Consider the following 24,197-nt stretch of genomic DNA (forward strand, 5'->3'; position numbering starts at 1 on the left):
GTATTATTATACTACTCTATTACTATTCTACTATATTACTATACTACTGTATTACTATACTACTTTACTGTGCTATGTTACTATACAACTGTACTACTGTATTATTATACTACTGTATTATTATACTACTGTATTACTATACTACTCTATTACTATTCTACTATATTACTATACTACTGTATTACTATACTGCTGTATTACTACACTACTATGTTACTATACTACTGTATTACTATACCACTTTGCTGTACTATGTTACTATACTACTATTACTATACTGCTATATTACTATACTACTATACTACTGTATTATTATAAAACACTATTACTATTCTACTGTACTGCTATACTACTATATTACTATACTACTGTATTACTATACCACTTTAATGTACTATGTCACTATACTACTATATTACTATACTGCTGTATTGCTATACTACTATGCTACTTTACTGTACTATGTTACTATACTACTATATTACTATACTACTATGCTACTTTACTGTACTATTTTACTGTACTACTATGTTACTATATTACTATACTATCCTGCTTTACTGTACTATGTTACTATACTACTATGCTACTTTACTGTACTATGTTGCTATACTACTATATTGCTATACTACTATGCTACTTTACTGTACTATGTTACTGTACTACGATACTAATATATTACTATACTACTATGCTACTTTACTGTACTATGTTACTGTACTACTATACTAATATATTACTATACTACTATGCTACTTTACTGTACTATGTTACTGTACTGTATATTACCATACCACTGTATTACTATACTACTTTACTGTACTATGTTACTATACTACTGTATTACTATACTACTTTGCTGTACTATGTTACTATACTACTGTATTACTATACTACTTTACTGTACTGTATTACTATACTACTGTATTACTGTACTACTATATTACCATACTACTGTATTACTATACTACGTTACTGTACTGTGTTACTATACTACTTTACTGTACTGTTACTATACTACTGTATTACTATACTACTGTATTACTATACTACTTTACTGTACTGTTACTATACTACTGTATTACTATACTACTGTATTACTATACTGCTTTACTGTACTGTATTACTATACTACTGTATTACTATACTACTTTACTGTACTGTTACTATACTACTGTATTACTATACTACTTGACTGTACTGTATTACTATACTACTGTATTACTATACTACTTTACTGTACTATGTTACTATACTACTGTATTACTATACTACTTTACTGTGCTATGTTACTATACTACTGTATTACTGTACTACTTTCCTGTACTATGTTACTATACTACTGTATTACTATACTACTTTACTGTACTGTTACTATACTACTGTATTACTATACTACTGTATTACTATACTGCTTTACTGTACTGTATTACTATACTACTGTATTACTATACTACTTTACTGTACTGTTACTATACTACTGTATTACTATACTACTTGACTGTACTGTATTACTATACTACTGTATTACTATACTACTTTACTGTACTGTTACTATACTACTGTATTATTATACTTCTGTATTACTATACCACTTTACTGTACTGTATTACTATACTACTGTATTACTAGGAGGATGAAGAGTGCAGAGAATGATAGAGGAAGAGAGAGGTTGGAATAGAAGGATGGAGAATAGAGGGAAAAATGAGAAAGAGTCTGAGGTTTGACAGTTTTGTTTGTGTGGGAGAATTCTGTCAGTTCTTTATACTGTCACTGTACCAGCTAGTGATGCAGTCCCAGTTGTTTGTTCACCTGCAAATCTGAGGCCCACACCCGACTCTAACCTGCAGGTAGTCATATAGAAAATGCAGTGTACAGTCAGAGACAGCGGAGCGATTTTTTTTGACGGAGTGCAGGATTTATTTTCTGATGTCATTCCTGCCCTAGAAAACTATCATCTCTGCTTCTCTCACGCAGCAGACATTTAGGGACCGGGGAGAAAATGCAATGCCTCAACAATAACAACAAAAACATACATTTTCAGTTTGACCGGTTTTAAGGAAATTAAAATCAGTGATAGTGACCCAACATGTTTTCTGATAAGATTTAATTCTGGCTTGGATGCATATTTTATGATGCTGATGAAGATGGCACCTTTATAGACGGTCCCTAACAAGTATTCATTCTCTCAAAATACTGAAATAAATAAATCAATATTTTCCACTTCTATTCCACTTCTATTCCACTTCTATTCCACTTCTATTCCTTAGTCAAAATGTACATTTGGTGTTTCATTTTACTGCAAGAAATACCTAATTCTGCAGGAGTTAATATTATATTAGACGATATGAGAGGTTATAAACCTATATGAGAGGTTATAGACCTATGTGAGAGGTTATAAACCTAGATAATATGATATTAGACTATATGAGAGGTTATAGACCTAGAGTTAATATTATATTAGACGATATGAGAGGTTATAAACCTATATGAGAGGTTATAGACCTATGTGAGAGGTTATAAACCTAGTTAATATGATATTAGACTATGTGAGAGGTTATAGACCTATGTGAGAGGTTATAAACCTAGTTAATATGATATTAGACTATGTGAGAGGTTATAAACCTAGTTAATATGATATTAGACTATATGAGAGGTTATAGACCTAGAGTTAATATTATATTAGACGATATGAGAGGTTATAAACCTATATGAGAGGTTATAGACCTATGTGAGAGGTTATAAACCTAGAGTTAATATTATATTAGACTATATGAGAGGTTATAGACCTATGTGAGAGGTTATAAACCTAGAGTTAATATTATATTAGACTATGTGAGAGGTTATAAACCTAGAGTTAATATTATATTAGACTATATGAGAGGTTATAAACCTAGAGTTAATATTATATTAGACTATGTGAGAGGTTATAAACCTAGAGTTAATATTATATTAGACTATATGAGAGGTTATAAACCTAGAGTTAATATTATATTAGACTATGTGAGAGGTTATAGACCTAGAGTTAATATTATATTAGACTATGTGAGAGGTTATAAACCTATAGTTAATATTATATTAGACTATGTGAGAGGTTATAGACCTAGAGTTAATATTATATTAGACTATGTGAGAGGTTATAAACCTATAGTTAATATTATATTAGACTACGTGAGAGGTTATAAACCTAGAGTTAATATTATATTAGACTATATGAGAGGTTATAAACCTAGAGTTAATATTATATTAGACGATATGAGAGGTTATAGACCTAGAGTTAATATTATATTAGACTATGTGAGAGGTTATAGACTTATGTGAGAGGTTATAAACCTAGAGTTAATATTATATTAGACTATGTGAGAGGTTATAGACTTATGTGAGAGGTTATAAACCTAGAGTTAATATGATATTAGACTATATGAGAGGTTATAGACCTATATGAGAGGTTATAGACCTACAGTCAGTGTCCAGATTCAGTTTGGCTGCTGTTCCATCTAACCCATCTGAACAGTAGGCTACAGTTCCCTTGACGTACCATTTTGACGTCCCCTGTCTTGTGACTCTCAGTTGTGTATAGCGCCTCACAATCATCACACGGCCGGCAACACAATCACCCTCTTTTATCACCTTACCAAGTCTTTCCCAAACATTACTGTTCTGGCCCTACCCCCCATTCCACAGCTTTTCTCTTATTGAATTCAACTCCAACATTGTCCTTCAACTCCAACATTGTCCTTCAACTCCAACATTGTCCTTCAACTCCAACATAGTCCTTCAACATTGTCCTTCAACTCCATCATTGTCCTTCAACTCCAACATTGTCCTTCAACTCCAACATTGCCCCCCCCCAACATTTGTCGATTTGGTGTGTATTTGGCGATTGGTGTGTATTTGGCGATTGGTGTACAGTTATGCCCTGAAGCTCAGCCTCACATACTAACTAACGCCAGATAAAAAATAAACACTTGTTCACTTGTTCATGACCAGAACCCTGGTATAAACATAGGGCTCTGGTCAAAGTAGTGCACTATATCGAGTATAGGATGCCATTTGGGACACACCCATAGCCAGGTATGTTCAGATCGAGTGTGTTTATTTCAGCACAGTCATTCGTGGTTATTAGTAGTAGCTGGGCCTGTATTAGAGACCCTGTATTAACAGGCATGCTTAGCAGGTTATCTGTCTGTCATGTGATCAACGCTGAGATAAACGCAGTCAGCGGACGTCCTGTGATGTTTTCATTTGGGACGTATTTAAAATCTAGTTCTGGAACACGTCGTCACATCCCAGCCGACTCTTTTTTAACTTGTCATTCCCTGGCAGAGACGATAACACAGCAGTAACTACAACACTGACGTCATGGCCGATAACATGGCCAGATTATAGGAGATGTGAGTCTCGCATTGCGCATCACCGTGGTCAAGAGGTCGACGTGATTCACTTCACTGTATATCAGCTCGTATATCAAAAGACAAACCAAGTGTACAGACACACACACACACACACACACACACACACACACACACACACACACACACAGACACACATGCACACACACACACACACACACACATACACACACACACACACACACACACATACACACACACACACACACATACACACACACACACACACACACACACACACACACATACCAGGTACAACATTCAAATAATTTTGAAACAACAGATTATGATGTCAACATAGCAACAGTTTGTCAGAGCAACAGCAGCTTTTCAAAATGGGAGCTGGTGCCAGTGGGGGCCATTTGACTATAGACCAGGGGGGGGCCCTTTGACTATAGACCAGGGGGGGGCCCTTTGACTATAGACCAGGGGGGGCCCTTTGACTAGATACCAGGGGGGGGGGGGCCTTTGGCTATAGACCAGGGGGGGCCCTTTGACTAGATACCAGGGGGGGGCCCTTTGACTAGATACCAGGGGGGGCCCTTTGACCACCAGGGGGGGGGGGGCTTTGGCTATAAACCAGGGGGGGCCCTTTGACTAGATACCAGGGGTGACCCTCTGACTAGATATCAGGGGGGGGGCCCTTTGACTAGATACCAGGGGTGACCCTTTGACTAGATACCAGGGGGGGGGGCTTTGACTAGATACCAGGGGGGGGCCTTTGACTACAGACCAGGGGGGGGGCCCTTTGACTAGATACCAGGGTGGGGGCCTTTGACTACAGACCAGGGGGGGGGCCTTTGACTAGATACCAGGGGGGGGGGGGGGGGCTTTGACTACAGACCAGGGGGGTTCCTTTGACTAGATACCAAGGGGGGGCCCTTTGACTAGATACCAAGGGGGGGGGCCTTGGACTAGATACCAGGGGTGACCCTTTGACTAGATACCAGGGGGGGCCCTTTGACTAGATACCAGGGGGGGGGGGGGGGGGCTTTGACTAGATACCAGGTGGGGGCCTTTGACTACAGACCAGGGGGGGGGCCCTTTGACTACAGACCAGGGGGGGGGCCCTTTGACTACAGACCAGGGGGGGAGCCCTTTGACTACAGACCAGGGGGGGGGGGCTTTGACTAGATACCAGGGGGGGGGGCCTTTGACTAGATACCGGGGGGGGGGCTTTGACTACAGACCAGGGGGGTTCCTTTGACTAGATACCAAGGGGGGGCCCTTTTACTAGATACCAAGGGGGGCCCTTTTACTAGATACCAGGGGGGGGCCTTTGACTAGATACCAGGGGGGGGCCCTTTGACTACAGACCAGGGGGGGTCCTTTGACTAGATACCAGGGGGGGGGGGCCCTTTGACTACAGACCAGGGGGGTTCCTTTGACTAGATACCAAGGGGGGGCGTTTGACTACATACCAGGGGGGGGGCCCTTTGACTACATACCAGGCGGGGTTCCTCTGACTACATACCAGGGGGGGGCCTTTGACTAGATACCAGGGGGGGGCCTTTGACTACAGACCAGGGGGGGGCCCTTTGACTAGATACCAGGGTGGGGGCCTTTGACTACAGACCAGGGGGGGGGCCCTTTGACTACAGACCAGGGGGGGAGCCCTTTGACTACAGACCAGGGGGGGGGCTTTGACTAGATACCAGGGGGGGGGGGCCTTTGACTAGATACCGGGGGGGGGGGCTTTGACTACAGACCAGGGGGGTTCCTTTGACTAGATACCAAGGGGGGGCCCTTTTACTAGATACCAAGGGGGGCCCTTTTACTAGATACCAGGGGGGGGCCTTTGACTAGATACCAGGGGGGGGCCCTTTGACTACAGACCAGGGGGGGTCCTTTGACTAGATACCAGGGGGGGGGGGGCCCTTTGACTACAGACCAGGGGGGTTCCTTTGACTAGATACCAGGGGGGGGGCCCTTTGACTACAGACCAGGGGGGTTTCTTTGACTAGATACCAAGGGGGGTTCCTTTGACTAGATACCAAGGGGGGTTCCTTTGACTAGATACCAGGGGGGGCCCTTTGACTACATACCAGGGGGGGCCCTTTGACTGTAGACCAGGTGGGGCCCTTTGACTATAGACCAGGTGGGGCCCTTTGACTATAGACCAGGGGGGGCCCTTTGACTATAGACCAGGGGGGGGCGTTTGACTACATACCAGGGGGGGGGGGCCTTTGACTACATACCAGGCGGGGTTCCTCTGACTACATACCAGGGGGGGCCCTTTGACCACCAGGGGGGGGGTTTTGGCTATAAACCAGGGGGGGGCCTTGGACTAGATACCAGGGGGGGCCCTTTGTCTAGATACCAGGGGTGACCCTCTGACTAGATATCAGGGGGGGGGCCTTTGACTAGATACCAGGGGGGGGCCTTTGACTAGATACCAGGGGGGGGCCTTGGACTAGATACCAGGGGGGGCCCTTGGACTATAGACCGGGGGGGGGCCCTTTGACTACATACCAGGGGGGGGCCTTTGACTAGATACCAGGGGGGGGGGGGCCCTTGGACTATAGACCGGGGGGGGCCCTTTGACTACATACCAGGGGGGGCCCTTTGACTACATACCAGGGGGGGCCCTTTGACTAGATACCGGGGGGGGGGGGGCCTTTGACTAGATACCAGGGGGGGGGGGGGGCTTTGACTAGATACCAGGGGGGGGCCCTTTGACTAGATACCAGGGTGGGGGCCTTTGACTACAGACCAGGGGGGGAGCCCTTTGACTACAGACCAGGGGGGGGGCTTTGACTAGATACCAGGGGGGGGTTCCTTTGACTAGATACCAAGGGGGGGCCCTTTTACTAGATACCAAGGGGGGCCCTTTTACTAGATACCAGGGGGGGGGCCTTTGACTAGATACCAGGGGGGGCCTTTGACTAGATACCAGGGGGGGGCCTTGGACTAGATACCAGGGGGGGGCCTTGGACTAGATACCAGGGGGGGCCCTTGGACTATAGACCGGGGGGGGGCCCTTTGACTACATACCAGGGGGGGCCCTTTGACTACATACCAGGGGGGGCCCTTTGACTACATACCAGGGGGGGCCCTTTGACTAGATACCGGGGGGGGGGGGCCTTTGACTAGATACCATGGGGGGGGCCCTTTGACTAGATACCGGGGGGGGGCCCTTTGACTAGATACCGGCGGGGCCCTTTGACTAGATACCAGGGGGGGCCCTTTGACTAGATACCGGGGGGGGCCCTTTGACTACATACCAGGGGGGGCCCTTTGACTACATACCAGGGGGGGCCCTTTGACTAGATACCGGGGGGGGGGCCTTTGACTAGATACCATGGGGGGGGCCCTTTGACTAGATACCGGGGGGGGGCCCTTTGACTAGATACCGGCGGGGCCCTTTGACTAGATACCAGGGGGGGCCCTTTGACTAGATACCGGGGGGGGCCCTTTGACTAGATACCAGGGGGGGCCCTTTGACTAGATACCAGGGTGGGGGCCTTTGACTAAAGACCAGGGGGGGCCCTTTGACTAAAGACCAGGGGGGGCCCTTTGACTACAGACCAGGGGGGGGGGGGGGAGGCTTTGACTAGATACCAGGGGGGGGCCCTTTGACTAGATACCAGGGGGGGGGCCCTTTGACTACAGACCAGGGGGGTTCCTTTGACTAGATACCAGGGGGGGGGGCCTTTGACTAGATACCGGGGGGGGGGGGGCTTTGACTACAGACCAGGGGGGTTCCTTTGACTAGATACCAAGGGGGGGCCCTTTTACTAGATACCAAGGGGGGCCCTTTTACTAGATACCAGGGGGGGGCCCTTTGACTACAGACCAGGGGGGGTCCTTTGACTAGATACCAGGGGGGGGGGCCCTTTGACTAGATACCGGGGGGGGGCCCTTTGACTAGATACCGGGGGGGCCCTTTGACTAGATACCAGGGGGGGCCCTTTGACTAGATACCGGGGGGGGCCCTTTGACTAGATACCAGGGGGGGCCCTTTGACTAGATACCAGGGGGGGCCCTTTGACTAGATACCAGGGTGGGGGCCTTTGACTAAAGACCAGGGGGGGCCCTTTGACTAAAGACCAGGGGGGGCCCTTTGACTAAAGACCAGGGGGGGCCCTTTGACTACAGACCAGGGGGGGGGCCCTTTGACTACAGACCAGGGGGGTTCCTTTGACTAGATACCAGGGGGGGGGGCCTTTGACTAGATACCGGGGGGGGGGGGGCTTTGACTACAGACCAGGGGGGTTCCTTTGACTAGATACCAAGGGGGGGCCCTTTTACTAGATACCAAGGGGGGCCCTTTTACTAGATACCAGGGGGGGGCCCTTTGACTACAGACCAGGGGGGGTCCTTTGACTAGATACCAGGGGGGGGGGCCCTTTGACTAGATACCGGGGGGGGGCCCTTTGACTAGATACCGGGGGGGCCCTTTGACTAGATACCAGGGGGGGCCCTTTGACTAGATACCGGGGGGGGCCCTTTGACTAGATACCAGGGGGGGCCCTTTGACTAGATACCAGGGGGGGCCCTTTGACTAGATACCAGGGTGGGGGCCTTTGACTAAAGACCAGGGGGGGCCCTTTGACTAAAGACCAGGGGGGGCCCTTTGACTACAGACCAGGGGGGGGGCCCTTTGACTACAGACCAGGGGGGTTCCTTTGACTAGATACCAAGGGGGGGCCCTTTTACTAGATACCAAGGGGGGGCCCTTTTACTAGATACCAGGGGGGGCCCTTTGACTAGATACCAAGGGGGGCCCTTTGACTACAGACCAGGGGGGGGGGGGGGGGGGCTTTGACTAGATACCAGGGGGGGGCCCTTTGACTAGATACCAGGGGGGGGGCCCTTTGACTACAGACCAGGGGGGTTCCTTTGACTAGATACCAAGGGGGGGCCCTTTTACTAGATACCAAGGGGGGGCCCTTTTACTAGATACCAGGGGGGGCCCTTTGACTAGATACCAGGGGGGGGCCCTTTGACTACAGACCAGGGGGGTTCCTTTGACTAGATACCAGGGGGGTTCCTTTTACTAGATACCAAGGGGGGTTCCTTTTACTAGATACCAAGGGGGGGCCCTTTGACTACAGACCAGGGGGGTTCCTTTGACTAGATACCAAGGGGGTTCCTTTGACTAGATACCAAGGGGGTTCCTTTGACTAGATACCAAGGGGGGTTCCTTTGACTAGATACCAGGGGGGGGCCCTTTGACTACAGACCAGGGGGGTTCCTTTTACTAGATACCAAGGGGGGGCCCTTTTACTAGATACCAAGGGGGGGCCCTTTGACTACAGACCAGGGGGGTTCCTTTTACTAGATACCAAGGGGGGGCCCTTTTACTAGATACCAGGGGGGGGGCCTTTTACTAGATACCAGGGGGGGCCCTTTTACTAGATACCAAGGGGGGGCCCTTTTACTAGATACCAGGGGGGGGCTTTTACTAGATACCAGGGGGGGCCCTTTGACTCCTTGGGATGTTAATTGGACATTGATGATGTTAGGACATCTGAAAGTTTTTTTGAGATTTGATTTGCGTACGTACTGACAGGACACCGCATCACATCATGGAAGACATCTTCAAAGCCGATGTCGGAGCGATGTCGTCCTGGGGTCTGGACGCTGCTTCTGTTCTTCCAAAATGGTCAACTATTCCCTGATTCTGACCCGAGTTAAGCCTGCGTAAATGGATTCCCCTTTTTATGGACTTTTCTCTCTATGCATTCTGACCTTTGAACTTAAGCATGAGAATAGCATGCTATTCCCCCGCTATTAGTTTGCGTTGGAGATAGAATACATTAAGGTGGTGGTGGTGGTGTGTTTATAGTATAGTAATACATTAAGGTGGTGGTGGTGGTGTGTTTATAGTATAGTAATACATTAACACAGCTAACACAGAACACACAGCACACACAGCACACACAGCTAACACAGCACACACAGCACACACAGCTAACACAGCTAACACAGCACACACAGCACACACAGCACACACAGCTAACACAGCACACACAGCACACACAGCTAACACAGCACACACAGCACACACAGCTAACACAGCAGACACAGCACACACAGCTAACACAGCTAACACACAGCTAACACAGCACACACAGCACACACAGCACACACAGCTAACACAGCACACACAGCTAACACAGCACACACAGCACACACAGCTAACACAGCTAACACACAGCTAACACAGCACACACAGCACACACAGCTAACACAGCACACACAGCTAACACAGCTAACACAGCACACACAGCTAACACAGCACACACAGCACACACAGCTAACACAGCACACACAGCACACACAGCTAACACAGCAGACACAGTACACACAGCACACACAGCTAACACACAGCTAACACAGCTAACACAGACGCTGAAGGGTCATTCCAGTGAAGGCTGATATGTAGATTTTTAATTGTTGATAATATTTAATTGTTGATAATATTTGATAATATTTAATTGTTGATAATATTTGATAATATTTCATTGTTGATAATGAAGTGCCTTCATGAATTATATGGTTTTAAAAAAATACTTTTCAAAATGTTATTTGACAACATGTGTATTCAGGCTGGAGCATTTTCAATCTGCGTAATCTGGAACAGCCTATTGTCACGCACAGATTCACCGACTAGCGGCCAATACATTTGACCAAAGCAGAATCTGGAAGTGAACGCGCACTCTGCTATTCAGATCCTGGGCTTCGTTCCTCATGTAGAAATGTCACGATGTTAAAATCATCCACATCTAAATATGATGAGTTTGCGAGATAAGATAAGCAACGTCAGGCTGGGTATCAGTCAAGACCTGATGAGAAGTTAGATGATATGAGTCCTAGCCGACCACGCAAAGGGAACTATGGATGTATTTTCCCTGGTTGACACAGAGACATGCTCAGGAAAGTGATATCACAACTTATGTCTTCTACCTGCCTTCTCCATCCTATCACCCCCCACCTTCTACAAAACTGTTTTTAATTGCACATCTGATGAAGTACACGCTATTGTTAATCACTTCCTGTTTTAATAGGCATTTCCCCACTGCACTATAAACTGCTCTGGTGAAACCCTTTCTGAAGGAAAGGCATCTAGAGTCTTCCAGTTCTTAGCAATTTTCACCTAATCTTCAGCCGTCCATTCTTAAGGCAAATTCTGGAGAAATTGGTGTTCAAACAGCTACAATATGTTTTATGTGCCAACTGTTTTCCATTCTGGTTTTGGTGTCCACCACAGCACAGAGACAGCCTTAGTTCAAGTGATAAATGATCCTAGAGCCAACGCAGATGCCAAACAGCTCTCTGTCCTTGTAATCTTAGATTTAAGTGCTGCATTCGACACTGCTGACCATGATGTCCTTCTGGACAGACTGGAGAGGTGGCTTGGCCTCTCCGGTCCAGTTCTAAATTGGTTTAGGACCTATTAAACCGGTCGAGAGTTTTTTGTCCCTTGGTGAACATAACTCAGAGAAAATACATATGACGTGGCGTTCTACGAGGTTCGATTTTGGGTCCGGTATTGTTCCATTTATATATGTTACCCCTTGGCAGCGTTATCAGAAAACACAGCATTGATTTTCACTGCTACGTAGACGATACACAGCTTTACATTTCTGTGTCACCAGAGGATTTTAGATCCACAGATAAATGATCAGTGTCACGTTCGTTATAAGGATCGGACCAAGGCGCAACGTGGTATGAATGGGACCAAGGCGCAGTGTGGTATGAATCGGACCAAGGAGCAGCGTGGTATGAATCGGACCAAGGAGCAGCGTGGTATGAACCGGACCAAGGCACAGCGTGGTATGAATGGGACCAAGGCGCAGCGTGGTATGAATCGGACCAAGGCACAGCGTGGTATGAACCGGACCAAGGCACAGCGTGGTATGAACCGGACCAAGGAGCAGCGTGGTATGAATGGGACCAAGACGCAGCGTGGTATGAACCGGACCAAGGCGCAGCGTGGTATGAACCGGACCAAGGCGCAGCGTGGTATGAATGGGACCAAGGAGCAGCGTGGTATGAACCGGACCAAGGCGCAGCGTGGTATGAACCGGACCAAGGCGCAGCGTGGTATGAATGGGACCAAGGAGCAGCGTGGTATGAATCGGACCAAGGAGCAGCGTGGTATGAATCGGACCAAGACGCAGCGTGGTATGAACCGGACCAAGGAGCAGCGTGGTATGAATCGGACCAAGGCACAGCGTGGTATGAATGGGACCAAGGAGCAGCGTGGTATGAACCGGACCAAGGAGCAGCGTGGTATGAATCGGACCAAGGCACAGCGTGGTATGAACCGGACCAAGGAGCAGCGTGGTATGAACCGGACCAAGGCACAGCGTGGTATGAACCGGACCAAGGCGCAGCGTGGTATGAACCGGACCAAGGCGCAGCGTGGTATGAACCGGACCAAGGAGCAGCGTGGTATGAACCGGACCAAGGAGCAGCGTGGTATGAATGGGACCAAGGAGCAGCGTGGTATGAACCGGACCAAGGAGCAGCGTGGTATGAATCGGACCAAGGCACAGCGTGGTATGAACCGGACCAAGGCGCAGCGTGGTATGAATCGGACCAAGGCGCAGCGTGGTATGAATGGGACCAAGGAGCAGCGTGGTATGAACCGGACCAAGGGGCAGCGTGGTATGAATCGGACCAAGGCGCAGCGTGGTATGAATCGGACCAAGGCGCAGCGTGGTATGTGTACATTCTTTATTATATTAAGAATAATAATAATATAATAATAATATTAAGAAGAACCCACAAACACCAAAAGGAAATGGCTACCTAAATATGATCCCCAATCAGAGACAACGACAAACAGCTGTCTCTGATTGGGAACCATATCAGGCCAACATAGAAATACAAAAACCCCTCGACTTACAAAACCCTAGACAATACAAAAACTAGCGTACCCACCCTAGTCACACCCTGACCTAACCAAAATATAAAGAAAACAGAGATATCTCAGGTCAGGGCGTGACTGTATCCCCCAAAGGTGCGGACTCTCGGCCACAAACCTGAACCTATAGGGGAGGGTCTGGGTGGGCATCTACCCTCGGTGACGGCTCTGGTTCTGGACGCCGCCCCCCCTCTTTACGTTGATCCCGCCGCCTTTGTAGAACCGGACCGTGGATCATCGCCGGAGGCTCTGGACTGCAGATCATTGACGTGAGGCCCCAGACTGGGGACCGTCACTGGAGGCTCCGGACTGGGGACCGTCGCTGGAGGTTCCGGACTGTGGACCGTCGCTGGAGGCTCCGGACTGGGGACCGTCGCTGGAGGCTCCGGACTGGGGACCGTCGCTGGAGGCTCCGGACGGAGGACCGTCGCTGGAGGCTACGGACTGGGGACCGTCGCTGGAAGCTCCGGACTGGGGACCGTCGCTGGAGGTTCCGGACTGGGGACCGTCGCTGGAGGCTCCGGACTGGGGACCGTCGCTGGAGGCTCCGGACTGGGGACCGTCGCTGGAGGTTCCGGACTGGGGACCGTCGCTGGAGGTTCCGGACTGGGGACCGTCGCTGGAGGCTCCGGACTGGGGACCGTCGCTGGAGGCTCCGGACTGGGGACCGTCGCTGGAGGTTCCGGACTGGGGACCGTCGCTGGAGGCTCCGGACTGGGGGATTGTCGCTGGGGACCGTCGCTGGAGACCCCAGACTGGGGACCGTCGCTGGAGGTTCCGGACTGGGGATCGTCGCTGGAGGCTCCGGACTGGGAACTGTCGCTGGAAGCTCTGGACTGTGGCGGCGCACTGGAAACCTGGTGCGTGGTGCCGGCACTGGTGGTACCGGGCTGGTGACACGCACCTCAGAGCAAGTGCGGGAAGGAGACACAGGACATACTGAACTGTGGAGGCGCACTGGAGATCTGATGTAGAGCTGGCACACGCAGCTCTACATCCCCAGTCCGGAACCTCCAGCGACGGTCCCCAGTCCTGGCTCGAACTGGAGACACTGTGCGCATTTCTGCATAACATGGTGCCTGACCAGTACCACGCTCTCTACCAGTACATAACCAGTACATAACACTGGGTCTGGACTTTTTTCATTCAAGCTGATTAATGAAACTAGGGATTTAACCGCAATGCTCTCTCTCTCTCTCTCTCTCTCTCTCTCTCTTTCTCTCTCCTCTTTCTCTCTCCTCTCTCTCTCTCCTCTCTCTCCTCTCTTTCTCTCTCCTCTCATCTCAATTCTCTCTCATCTATTCTCTCTCCTCTCCTATCTCTGTCTCTTTCCTCTCCTCTCTCCTCTCTCTCCCCTCTCTCTCCTTTCTCTCCTCTCTTCTCTCGCCTCTCTTCTCTCTCCTTTCTCCTCTCTCTGCTATCTCTCCTCTCACATTCTCTTTCTCTCTCCTTTCTCCTCTCCTCTCTCATCTCTCCTCTCTCTCCTCTAATACGGATAAGAATAAGAAATGTCAGTAACAGAGAGAACAGTCTATGACTAGGGTGGCTGGAGTCTTTGACAATTTTTAGGGCCTTCCTCTGACACCACCTGGTATAGAGGTCAGGATGGCAGGAAGCTTGACCCCGGTGATGTACTGGGCCGTACAAACTTCCCTCTGTAGTGTCTTGCGGTCGGAGGCCGAGCTGTTGCCATACCAGGCAGTGATGCAACCAGTCAGGATTGTAGTTAAGGGTGGTAGTTAAGGGTGGTAGTTAAGGCTGGTAGTTAAGGTGGTGGTTACGGGTGGTAGTTAAGGGTGATAGTTAAGCATTTTAGTTAAGGGTTGTAGTTAAGGTGGTGAAGGGTGATAGTTAAGGGTTTTAGTTAAGGGTTGTAGTTAAAGTGGTGGTTAAGGGTGATAGTTAGGGTGATAGTTAAGGTGGTGGTTAAGGTGGTGGTTAGGGGTGATAGTTAAGGGTTGTAGTTAAGGGTGGTAATTAAGGTGGTATATAGTAGACTATGATAACTTGTTGATATAAATACATACCTTCATTATAATGTTGAGTCTACATTGTCAAGATGATAATTCTTAGTTGTCCATTCCAGACAAATGAAACAGCAGTGGATAGCTGAGCTCTGTTCTACTAATCTAGACAGGAGCAGTGGATAGCAGATAGCTGAGCTCTGTTCTACTAATCTAGACAGGAGCAGTGGATAGCAGATAGCTGAGCTCTGTTCTACTAATCTAGACAGGAGCAGTGGATAGCAGATAGCTGAGCTCTGTTCTACTAATCTAGACAGGAGCAGTGGATAGCAGATAGCTGAGCTCTGTTCTACTAATCTAGACAGGAGCAGTGGATAGCAGACAGCTGAGCTCTGTTCTACTAATCTAGACAGGAGCAGTGGATAGCAGATAGCTGAGCTCTGTTCTACTAATCTAGACAGGAGCAGTGGATAGCAGATAGCTGAGCTCTGTTCTACTAATCTAGACAGGAGCAGTGGATAGCAGATAGCTGAGCTCTGTTCTACTAATCTAGACAGGAGCAGTGGATACCAGATAGCTGAGCTCTGTTCTACTAATCTAGACAGGAGCAGTGGATAGCAGATAGCTGAGCTCTGTTCTACTAATCTAGACAGGAGCAGTGGATAGCAGATAGCTGAGCTCTGTTCTACTAATCTAGACAGGAGCAGTGGATACCAGATAGCTGAGCTCTGTTCTACTAATCTAGACAGGAGCAGTGGATAGCAGATAGCTGAGCTCTGTTCTACTAATCTAGACAGGAGCAGTGGATAGCAGATAGCTGAGCTCTGTTCTACTAATCTAGACAGGAGCAGTGGATAGCAGATAGCTGAGCTCTGTTCTACTAATCTAGACAGGAGCAGTGGATAGCAGATAGCTGAGCTCTGTTCTACTAATCTAGACAGGAGCAGTAGATAGCAGATAGCTGAGCTCTGTTCTACTAATCTAGACAGGAGCGTGTTTGTGTGCGTGCGTGTGTGTGCGTGCGTGCGTGCGTGCGTGTGTGTGTGTGTGTGTGTGTGTGTGTGTGTGTGTGTGTGTGTGTGTCTATAGCTATGTATCTGTGTGTTGTTTTCACCACCACCAGATGAATGATTGATCAAATCAAATCAAAGGTTCATACCTGTTAATTGTAACGGGGTCTCTGTTACTGCACCCCACGACACCCTCTAATATGTCATACACATGGTGGTTTCATATTGCATGCAAGAGTGTGTTAATTGAATCAACATGAGTTGTGTCTCTGTCTGTCTCCCCTATAGGTCCTGACTATATCAAGCAGGCGTTCATGGAGGCAGTAGATCCTGCTGAAGAGAAGAAGGAGGACAACCCCACCAGCACCGCCCAGACCCCCGGGCCCACCCCTCCCCCATCGCCCCACAGCAAGAAGAGACCGCACAGCAACAGCGTCTCCACCTCCGCCTCCCGCAAGATCAGCAAGGACGAATCATCACACAGTCGCAATGCCAGCAAGGACGAATCATCACACAGTCGCAAGGCCAGCAAGGACGAATCATCACACAGTCGCAATGCCAGCAAGGACGAATCATCACACAGTCGCAAGGCCAGCAAAGAGGAGAAGCCGGGCCTTAAGACCAGCAAGGACGAATCATCACACAGTCGCAAGGCCAGCAAAGAGGAGAAGCCGGGCCTTAAGATTAGCAAGGAGGAGCGGTCGAGCAGAAAGTTGAGTAAAGAGGAGAGGGTCTCCATCGCTGCCGAGCCTTCAAGAGCTGCTGCTCCCTCTTCCCAGATTAGATACGAGGAGGCTCCAGCCAAACCCCCCAAGGCCCCGGAGCCTGGCCCCACCAACGTACCACCTCCCCAGGCTGCTGCTCCGCAGACGGTGGTGGGTCCTGTTAATGGAGTGGGACAACTCCACTCCCAGTACCATAGCTACTACGTCAAAGCCCCCTCCAGGGGACCCCTGCCCCCGGAACCTGAGCCTGAGGAGGACGAGGAGCCCAGTCAACTGACCCTGGCACGGATGGCCCCGCCAACCCCCAAGCCGACGCCCACCAGCGAACCGTGCAAACTCAGGAAGCAGGATTCGCTAAAACCAAAGAGCCTGGCAGAGACCAAGAAGGCCAGTATGGAGATGGCTGAGGGGAAGGAGGAAGAGCATGTAAGTATACAGCGTCTCATAGTGGGAGAGCCGATCTAAAATCAGCCTTTTAGATCAGCCTTTTAGATCATAATGAATCAGATTACATGGAGAGGGGGACCTGATCCTAGATCATAATTAATCAGATTACATGGAGAAGAGGACCTGATCCTAGATCATAATGAATCAGATTACATGGAGAGGGGCAGGGGGCCTGATCCTAGACGCTTGATACATACGGCCCCAGCAGAGGAGAGAGAGAAAGGTGGAAAGGCAATAGCTACCCCATAGCTACCCCTACCTAATCACCAAGCTACGCCATAGCTACCCCTACCTAATCACCAAGCTACCCCATAGCTACCCCTACCTAATCACAGAGCTACCCCATAGCTACCCCTACCTAATCACCAAACTACCCCATAGCAACCCCTACCTAATCACCAAGCTACCCCATAGCTACCCCTACCTAATCACCAAGCTACCCCATAGTTACCCCTACCTAATCACCAAGCTACCCCATAGCTACCCCTATCTAAGCACCAAGCTACCCCATAGCTACCCCTACCTAATCACCAAGCTACCCCATAGTTACCCCTACCTAATCACCAAACTACCCCTCCTAATCACCAAGCTACCCCATAGTTACCCATACCTAATCACCAAGCTACTCTATAGTTACCCCTACCTAATCACCAAGCTACCCCATAGCTACCCCTACCTAATCACCAAGCTACCCCATAGTTACCCCTACCTAATCACTAAGCTACCCCATAGTTACCCCTACCTAATCACCAAACTACCCCTCCTAATCACCAAGCTACCCCATAGTTACCCCTACCTAATCACCAAGCTACCCCATAGCTACCTCTACCTAATCACCAAGCTACCCCATAGTTACCCCTAATCACCAAGCTACCCCATAGCTACCCCTACCTAATCACCAACCTACCCCATAGTTACCCCTACCTAATCACAAAGCTACCCCATAGCTACCCCTACCTAATCACCAAGCTACCCCTACCTAATCCCCAAGCTACCCTATAGTTACCCCTACCTAATCACCAAGCTACCCCTACCTAATCACCAAGCTACCCCATAGTTACCCCTACCTAATCACCAAACTACCCCTCCCAATCACCAAGCTACCCCATAGTTACCCATACCTAATCACCAAGCTACTCTATAGTTACCCCTACCTAATCACCAAGCTACCCCATAGCTACCTCTACCTAATCACCAAGCTACCCCATAGTTACCCCTAATCACCAAGCTACCCCATAGCTACTCCTACCTAATCACCAACCTACCCCATAGTTACCCCTACCTAATCACGAAGCTACCCCATAGTTACCCCTACCTAATCACCAAGCTACCCCTACCTAATCACCAAGCTACCCCATAGTTACCCCTACCTAATCACCAAGCTACTCCATTGTTACCCCTAACTAATCACCAAGCTACCCCATAGCTACCCCTACCTAATCACCAAGCTACCCCATAGTTACCCCTACCTAATCACCAAGCTACCCCTACCTAATCACCAAGCTACCCCATAGTTACCCCTACCTAATCACCAAGCTACTCCATTGTTACCCCTAACTAATCACCAAGCTACCCCATAGCTACCCCTACCTAATCACCAAGCTACCCCATAGTTACCCCTACCTAATCACCAAGCTACCCCATAGTTACCCCTACCTAATCACCAAGCTACTCCATTGTTACCCCTAACTAATCACCAAGCTACCCCATAGTTACCCCTACCTAATCACCAAGCTACTCCATTGTTATCCCTAACTAATCACCAAGCTACCCCATAGTTACCTCAGTAAACAAAATCCTGTCTCCATCACTGACTATGTTGCGATAGTTAGACATAAGGCTGCATTGACATTAGTGTTATTTATATCATTATTTGTTTATCTATCGGGAGTGAACAATTATTTGTCTTATTCCTGTTAAAGTCCCAACTGTAAAGGGATGATTTGCATAATTAACAATTATTTATCTTATTCCTGTTAAAGTCCCGACTGTAAAGAGATGATTTGCATAATTAACAATTATTTATCTTATTCCTGTTAAAGTCCCGACTGTAAAGAGATGATTTGCATAATTATGGGATGTGTCAGTTGAGTGTTCTCTCTCCTAACTCTCCTTTACGTTGTCTTGCAGGCTCCTAACTCTATCCTGGTTGCTATGGTGATGCTGTTGAATATCGGCCTAGCGATCATATTTGTTCACTTCCTGACATGATGGTCCTGTTTCTCAGGTAACCTCCGTTTAAAGTTGTAGTTTTTCTAAAAATCTAAATGACCATACAACATGTTTGTTACTTCCCTAAAGAGCCTGATGATAACCTTCTGTGTGTTTTACAGTCCAATCAGTTAATAACTAATCAATGATACCCCATCTCAACTGTGTTTGACCCCCTCAGTGATGCCATGGCAACCGGTGCAGTTGCGTTGCCGGCCCGTCAAAATTCTAAATGGCGGCAGTCAGACTCGGGGTGAGGCCGCGGGAGCTTGGGAAACAGCTGTGTGACATAGGAGAGAAACAGAAGGACCCGCAGCCTGTCCTGGGTCGTCCACAGCCCTGCCTGATCATAATACTCTCCTCTGGAGCCTGTGGAAGAACAAACTGATATGTCTGAGGGAGATAGTAAAAACACTACAACAGAAAATGTAAACACACACACAGACACACACACACAAACACACACACACAAACACACACCACACACACACACACACACACACACACACACACACACACACACACACACACACACACACACACCACACACACCACACACACACAGGACAAAATTAAGTAATTGAAACACACGTCTGCTGACCCAAGCAGTGAGCTCTATGCTCTGCTCGTGCATGGACACTCCTTCTGTCCTGTTTCTGTCTGTCCTTCTGTCTGTCCTTCTGTCGATCCTCTGTCCTGTTTCTGTCTGTCCTTCTGTCCAGTTTCTGTCTGTCTTTCTGTCCTGTTTCTGTCTGTCTTTCTGTCCTGTTTCTGTCTGTCCTTCTGTCCTGTTTCTGTCTGTCTTTCTGTCCTGTTTCTGTCTGTTCTTCTGTCTATCCTTCTGTCCTGTTCTTCTGTCTGTCCTTCTGTCCTGTCCTTCTGTCTGTCCTTCTGTCTGTCCTTCTGTCCATTCTTCTGTTTGTTCTTCTATCCTGTCCTTCTGCCCTGTTTCTGTCTGTCCTTTTGTCCTGTTTCTGTCTGTCCTTCTGTCTGTCCTTCTGTCTGTCCTTCTGTCTGTCCTACCAGGGACACAGAGGGACTGACTGACTTTAACTGGGCCAGTGTGGAGAAGCGCTTTTAGTTGACAGAAGCTAACAGCTGCCTTACTGTTTGACCCTCTGACGTTTTGATAGGGAGAAGTGAGCAGAGCAAGGCCAGAGGACTGTTGCAGAGAGGTGCACGTTCCAATGTTCCCACATTCTGAGTTCTGAGGTTCTAAGGATCTAGTGCTCCAAGGTTCTAGTGCTCCAAGGTTCTAGTGCTCCAAGGTTCTAGTGCTCCAAGGTTCTAGTGCTCCAAGGTTCTAGTGCTCCAAGGTTCTAGTGTCCTGAGGTTTTACGGTTCTGGTGTTCTACGGTTCTGGTGTTCTACGGTTCTGGTGTTCTACGGTTCTAGTGCTTTAAGGTGCTAGTGCTCCGAGGTTCTAAGGTTCTAGTGCTCTAAGGATCTAGTCCTCAAAGGTTCTAGTGCTCTGAGGTTCTAGTGCTCTGAGTTTCTAGTGCTCTGAGGTTCTAAGGTTCTAGTGTTCTGATGTTCTACGGTTCTAGTGTTCTAAGGATTTAGTGTTCTGATGTTCTACGGTTCTAGTGATCAGAGGTTATAACCAGCCCTTGCTGCAGGAAAGCAGATGTACTGTACATTAGCCGTCAGTCTTACTCTGTTAACCAATTACCGTCAATCTCAGCTCCCTCTAGGCTTTGACACACTCCCAGTACATGGTAATGTTTTGATGACATTGTGTTTTTTTGTTATGGCTTTAGGGCTTGAATTAGATCCGCTTTTGCTAACGTCCGCGTTTGTTTTGACGGGGTCAGGGGTGGAACTGCATTAGAGCTGTCATATCCACAAGTGGCTCCCGGCATTATACCTAAAGCGGACCTTGCCATTGGCTGCACAGAGTCGCATTAACAGAAATCCCATGCAGCCTTGTCTGTAAGTTCAAACACTGGAATATGAGATGTAATCTACACCTCTGTTAGGATGATAGAAACCCTCATTATTTAGTTGAATGATTTTTCAATTTGAGCGTCATTATTTCTATCTGGCCACACTTTCTCCCTCTGAACGTCTAACATCAGTGGAAATGGGTGTGGCTTCATGACAATTATCAAGAGCAGCTGTTCACCGATTTGACGGCTCCAACGCAGTTCCACCCCTGACACGGCCAAAAGATCAGCAATGTGGGCGTCGGCTATCACCTGATTGAGTCTAGGCCTTCGTTTCAGGTGTTTTGGTTGGTTGCCTGCAGTCGTAGACGTGTAGTTGTGACCTACTACTGATCGTCTTTGACAAGAGTCTTTTTCTTTTGGTATCATGAATGAACATCGTAACGATTTTATTCCTTCATAATGAGACAATTATATCCTAATTTTATTAAATGTGCAATATGATTTATTTTTTTAAAGACGGATTATATATTTTGACAACAGAGGGTCTAGTCTATTGAGGATTTTAACTGTTTTAAAACATCTGCTTCTGTTGTTTTATCATACAACAGGAAAGATGACCTGAGTAGATGGGGCAGGAAGATTAACAGTAGGATTTGAGGAAGGAAGCCACGCTGTAGCCAGCCTTAGCTCTATATGACTGAAGGATGAAAAGTCTTATAAATTATGTCATTTTTTTGGATCCAAAAGATTAACTGTTAATATCAAACAATTGTGTATGGGATTTACTTTGATTCTTCTTCTCTGCTTTCAATGTTAAAACCACTTAGCTCTAAAGAGGAAGTAAAGCAGTTGGCTGAGTTTAGTCCAATGAAACCCTGTTGTTATTGTGATAAGGGACTAAAGTCCTCTTGCATGTCAGTGAGACTGATGAGAGTGAACGTCCTGGATTGATTCTCAGTACCAGAATTGATTCTAGAATTGATTCTGTTGATTCTTATAACTAGAATTTATTATATTAATTATCATAACTAGAATTGATTCTAGAATTGATTCTGTTGATTTTTATAACTAGAAATGATTCTATTGATTCTCAGCACTAGAATTGATTCTAGAATTGATTCTGTTGATTCTTATAACTAGAATTGATTCTATTGATTCTCAGAACTAGAATTGATTCTAGAATTGATTATTGATTCTAAGAAGAAAGTTGGTTTAGAATTTATTCAGGTTGATTTCAGGGGGTAATATGGGGTACCTATGGTTATGTGGTTAGGAGTGATGCCTTTAAAAAAATATATTGAACAGTCCTACTGTTTGTTTACCTCAGAAGAATATGAGGAAGAAGGGGGGGGGGGGGGCTTGTTAGGAGACGAAGGACGTGTCTTAATTGTGTTGTGTACTGTTGCAATCAAAAAGAGGGGATTTACTAAACGTGACACTACACTGTAAGTGTTAGTCTCTGTTGCAGGAACAGCATGATTTTATTTTAATAAAATACAGCATGATTTTATTTTAATAAAATACAGCATGATTTTATTTTAATAAAATACAATAAAAAAACAAACAAACAAATGGAGTATGTAATATAAATAACATTTGCTGTTATCCATTTCAAAGATGATTTATTTATTTGTTCATCAGACATGTTTCTGCTTGGAATATTCTGGTCTTTGTGAAAAAGGGAATGAAAAGTGACAAGATTATTATAATTTTTTTGCAATTTAATTTTTAGGATCCTACCAGTTTGCATGGCCTATTGATGAAACACTTGATACAAAAGCCAATATGAAGTGCAGTACTCCAAGCCTCTTTTGACATTGACTGGTCTGTGGATTCTGATTGGTCCTACGGTGTTCATGTCAACTACGATCCACCACAATAGTTGACATTTAAAGCAAAGAAAATATTAAACATTTTCTAACCGTAAAACAAAGCAACTTTTACATTGTGTTGAGTCTGTCCCATTCTTGTATGAACCACAGCAATGTGCTGCAGTTTGATAAATACTTACTTGACAATAACAGACCTTCTCATTGGGATCCATTTTCTCCCTTCCTTCTGTTTTCACAGAGCAGGGTGAGAGAGGTAACATACCAGGAGTTAAAACAGGCAGTACTTGGGATATATATATTTTTTTAAACCAACATTGCATATTGTAAACCTTTATATACAGAGAATATATACTATTTGTAAAGATTTCTACAGAGTATAATCCAGAAAATGGTATAAATTGGTATTTTTTTCTAACAATTTGCACTCCTGTATTTTGACAATGGATAATAACATGTTTGTAATGGGTAATGTAATGCACATACGGTAACATTTGACACAAAAAATCATTATTTTTAAATGGGTTGTAGGAGTTGATGTATTTTTTTGGGGGGGGGGGGGTGACGTGAAATGCAGATTCCACTCGTTTTGGCTGTTTTTACCAAATAAGGAGGAACTGTGTGAGACTTCACAAAGTATGGTGTCAACCTCACTGATTTAGAGAGCAGTCTTTTGGAGATGTATTTCTGTGTATAACAATAAATAAGTTATGCCTTGTACACTGTCCCATCTCTATTTGATTGTCTTTGTCTCTTCCTTACTCCTGTACACTGTCCCATCTCTATTTGATTGTCTTTGTCTCTTCAATACTCCTGTACACTGTCCCATCTC

The 24,197-nt window shown here is 46.8% G+C and overlaps 1 protein-coding gene across 1 annotated transcript in view; it reads left to right on the forward strand.

Moving 5' to 3' along the window:
• jph1a (junctophilin 1a) overlaps positions 1 to 24,085 on the forward strand; it is an 83,438-nt gene extending 59,353 nt beyond the window's left edge. Inside the window, exons 5-7 of the mRNA XM_021620035.3 lie at positions 16,553 to 17,415; positions 19,567 to 19,663; positions 19,829 to 24,085. Of these exons, the coding sequence (XP_021475710.3) occupies positions 16,553 to 17,415; positions 19,567 to 19,647 (944 nt within the window). The 3' untranslated portion in view covers positions 19,648 to 19,663; positions 19,829 to 24,085. The remainder of the gene's footprint in view (positions 1 to 16,552; positions 17,416 to 19,566; positions 19,664 to 19,828) is intronic.
• Positions 24,086 to 24,197: the final 112 nt, after the last annotated feature.

The sequence above is a fragment of the Oncorhynchus mykiss genome, chromosome 11, assembly GCF_057628025.1.
Source record: "Oncorhynchus mykiss isolate SJ-2025 chromosome 11, ASM5762802v1, whole genome shotgun sequence".
NCBI lineage: Eukaryota > Metazoa > Chordata > Actinopteri > Salmoniformes > Salmonidae > Oncorhynchus > Oncorhynchus mykiss.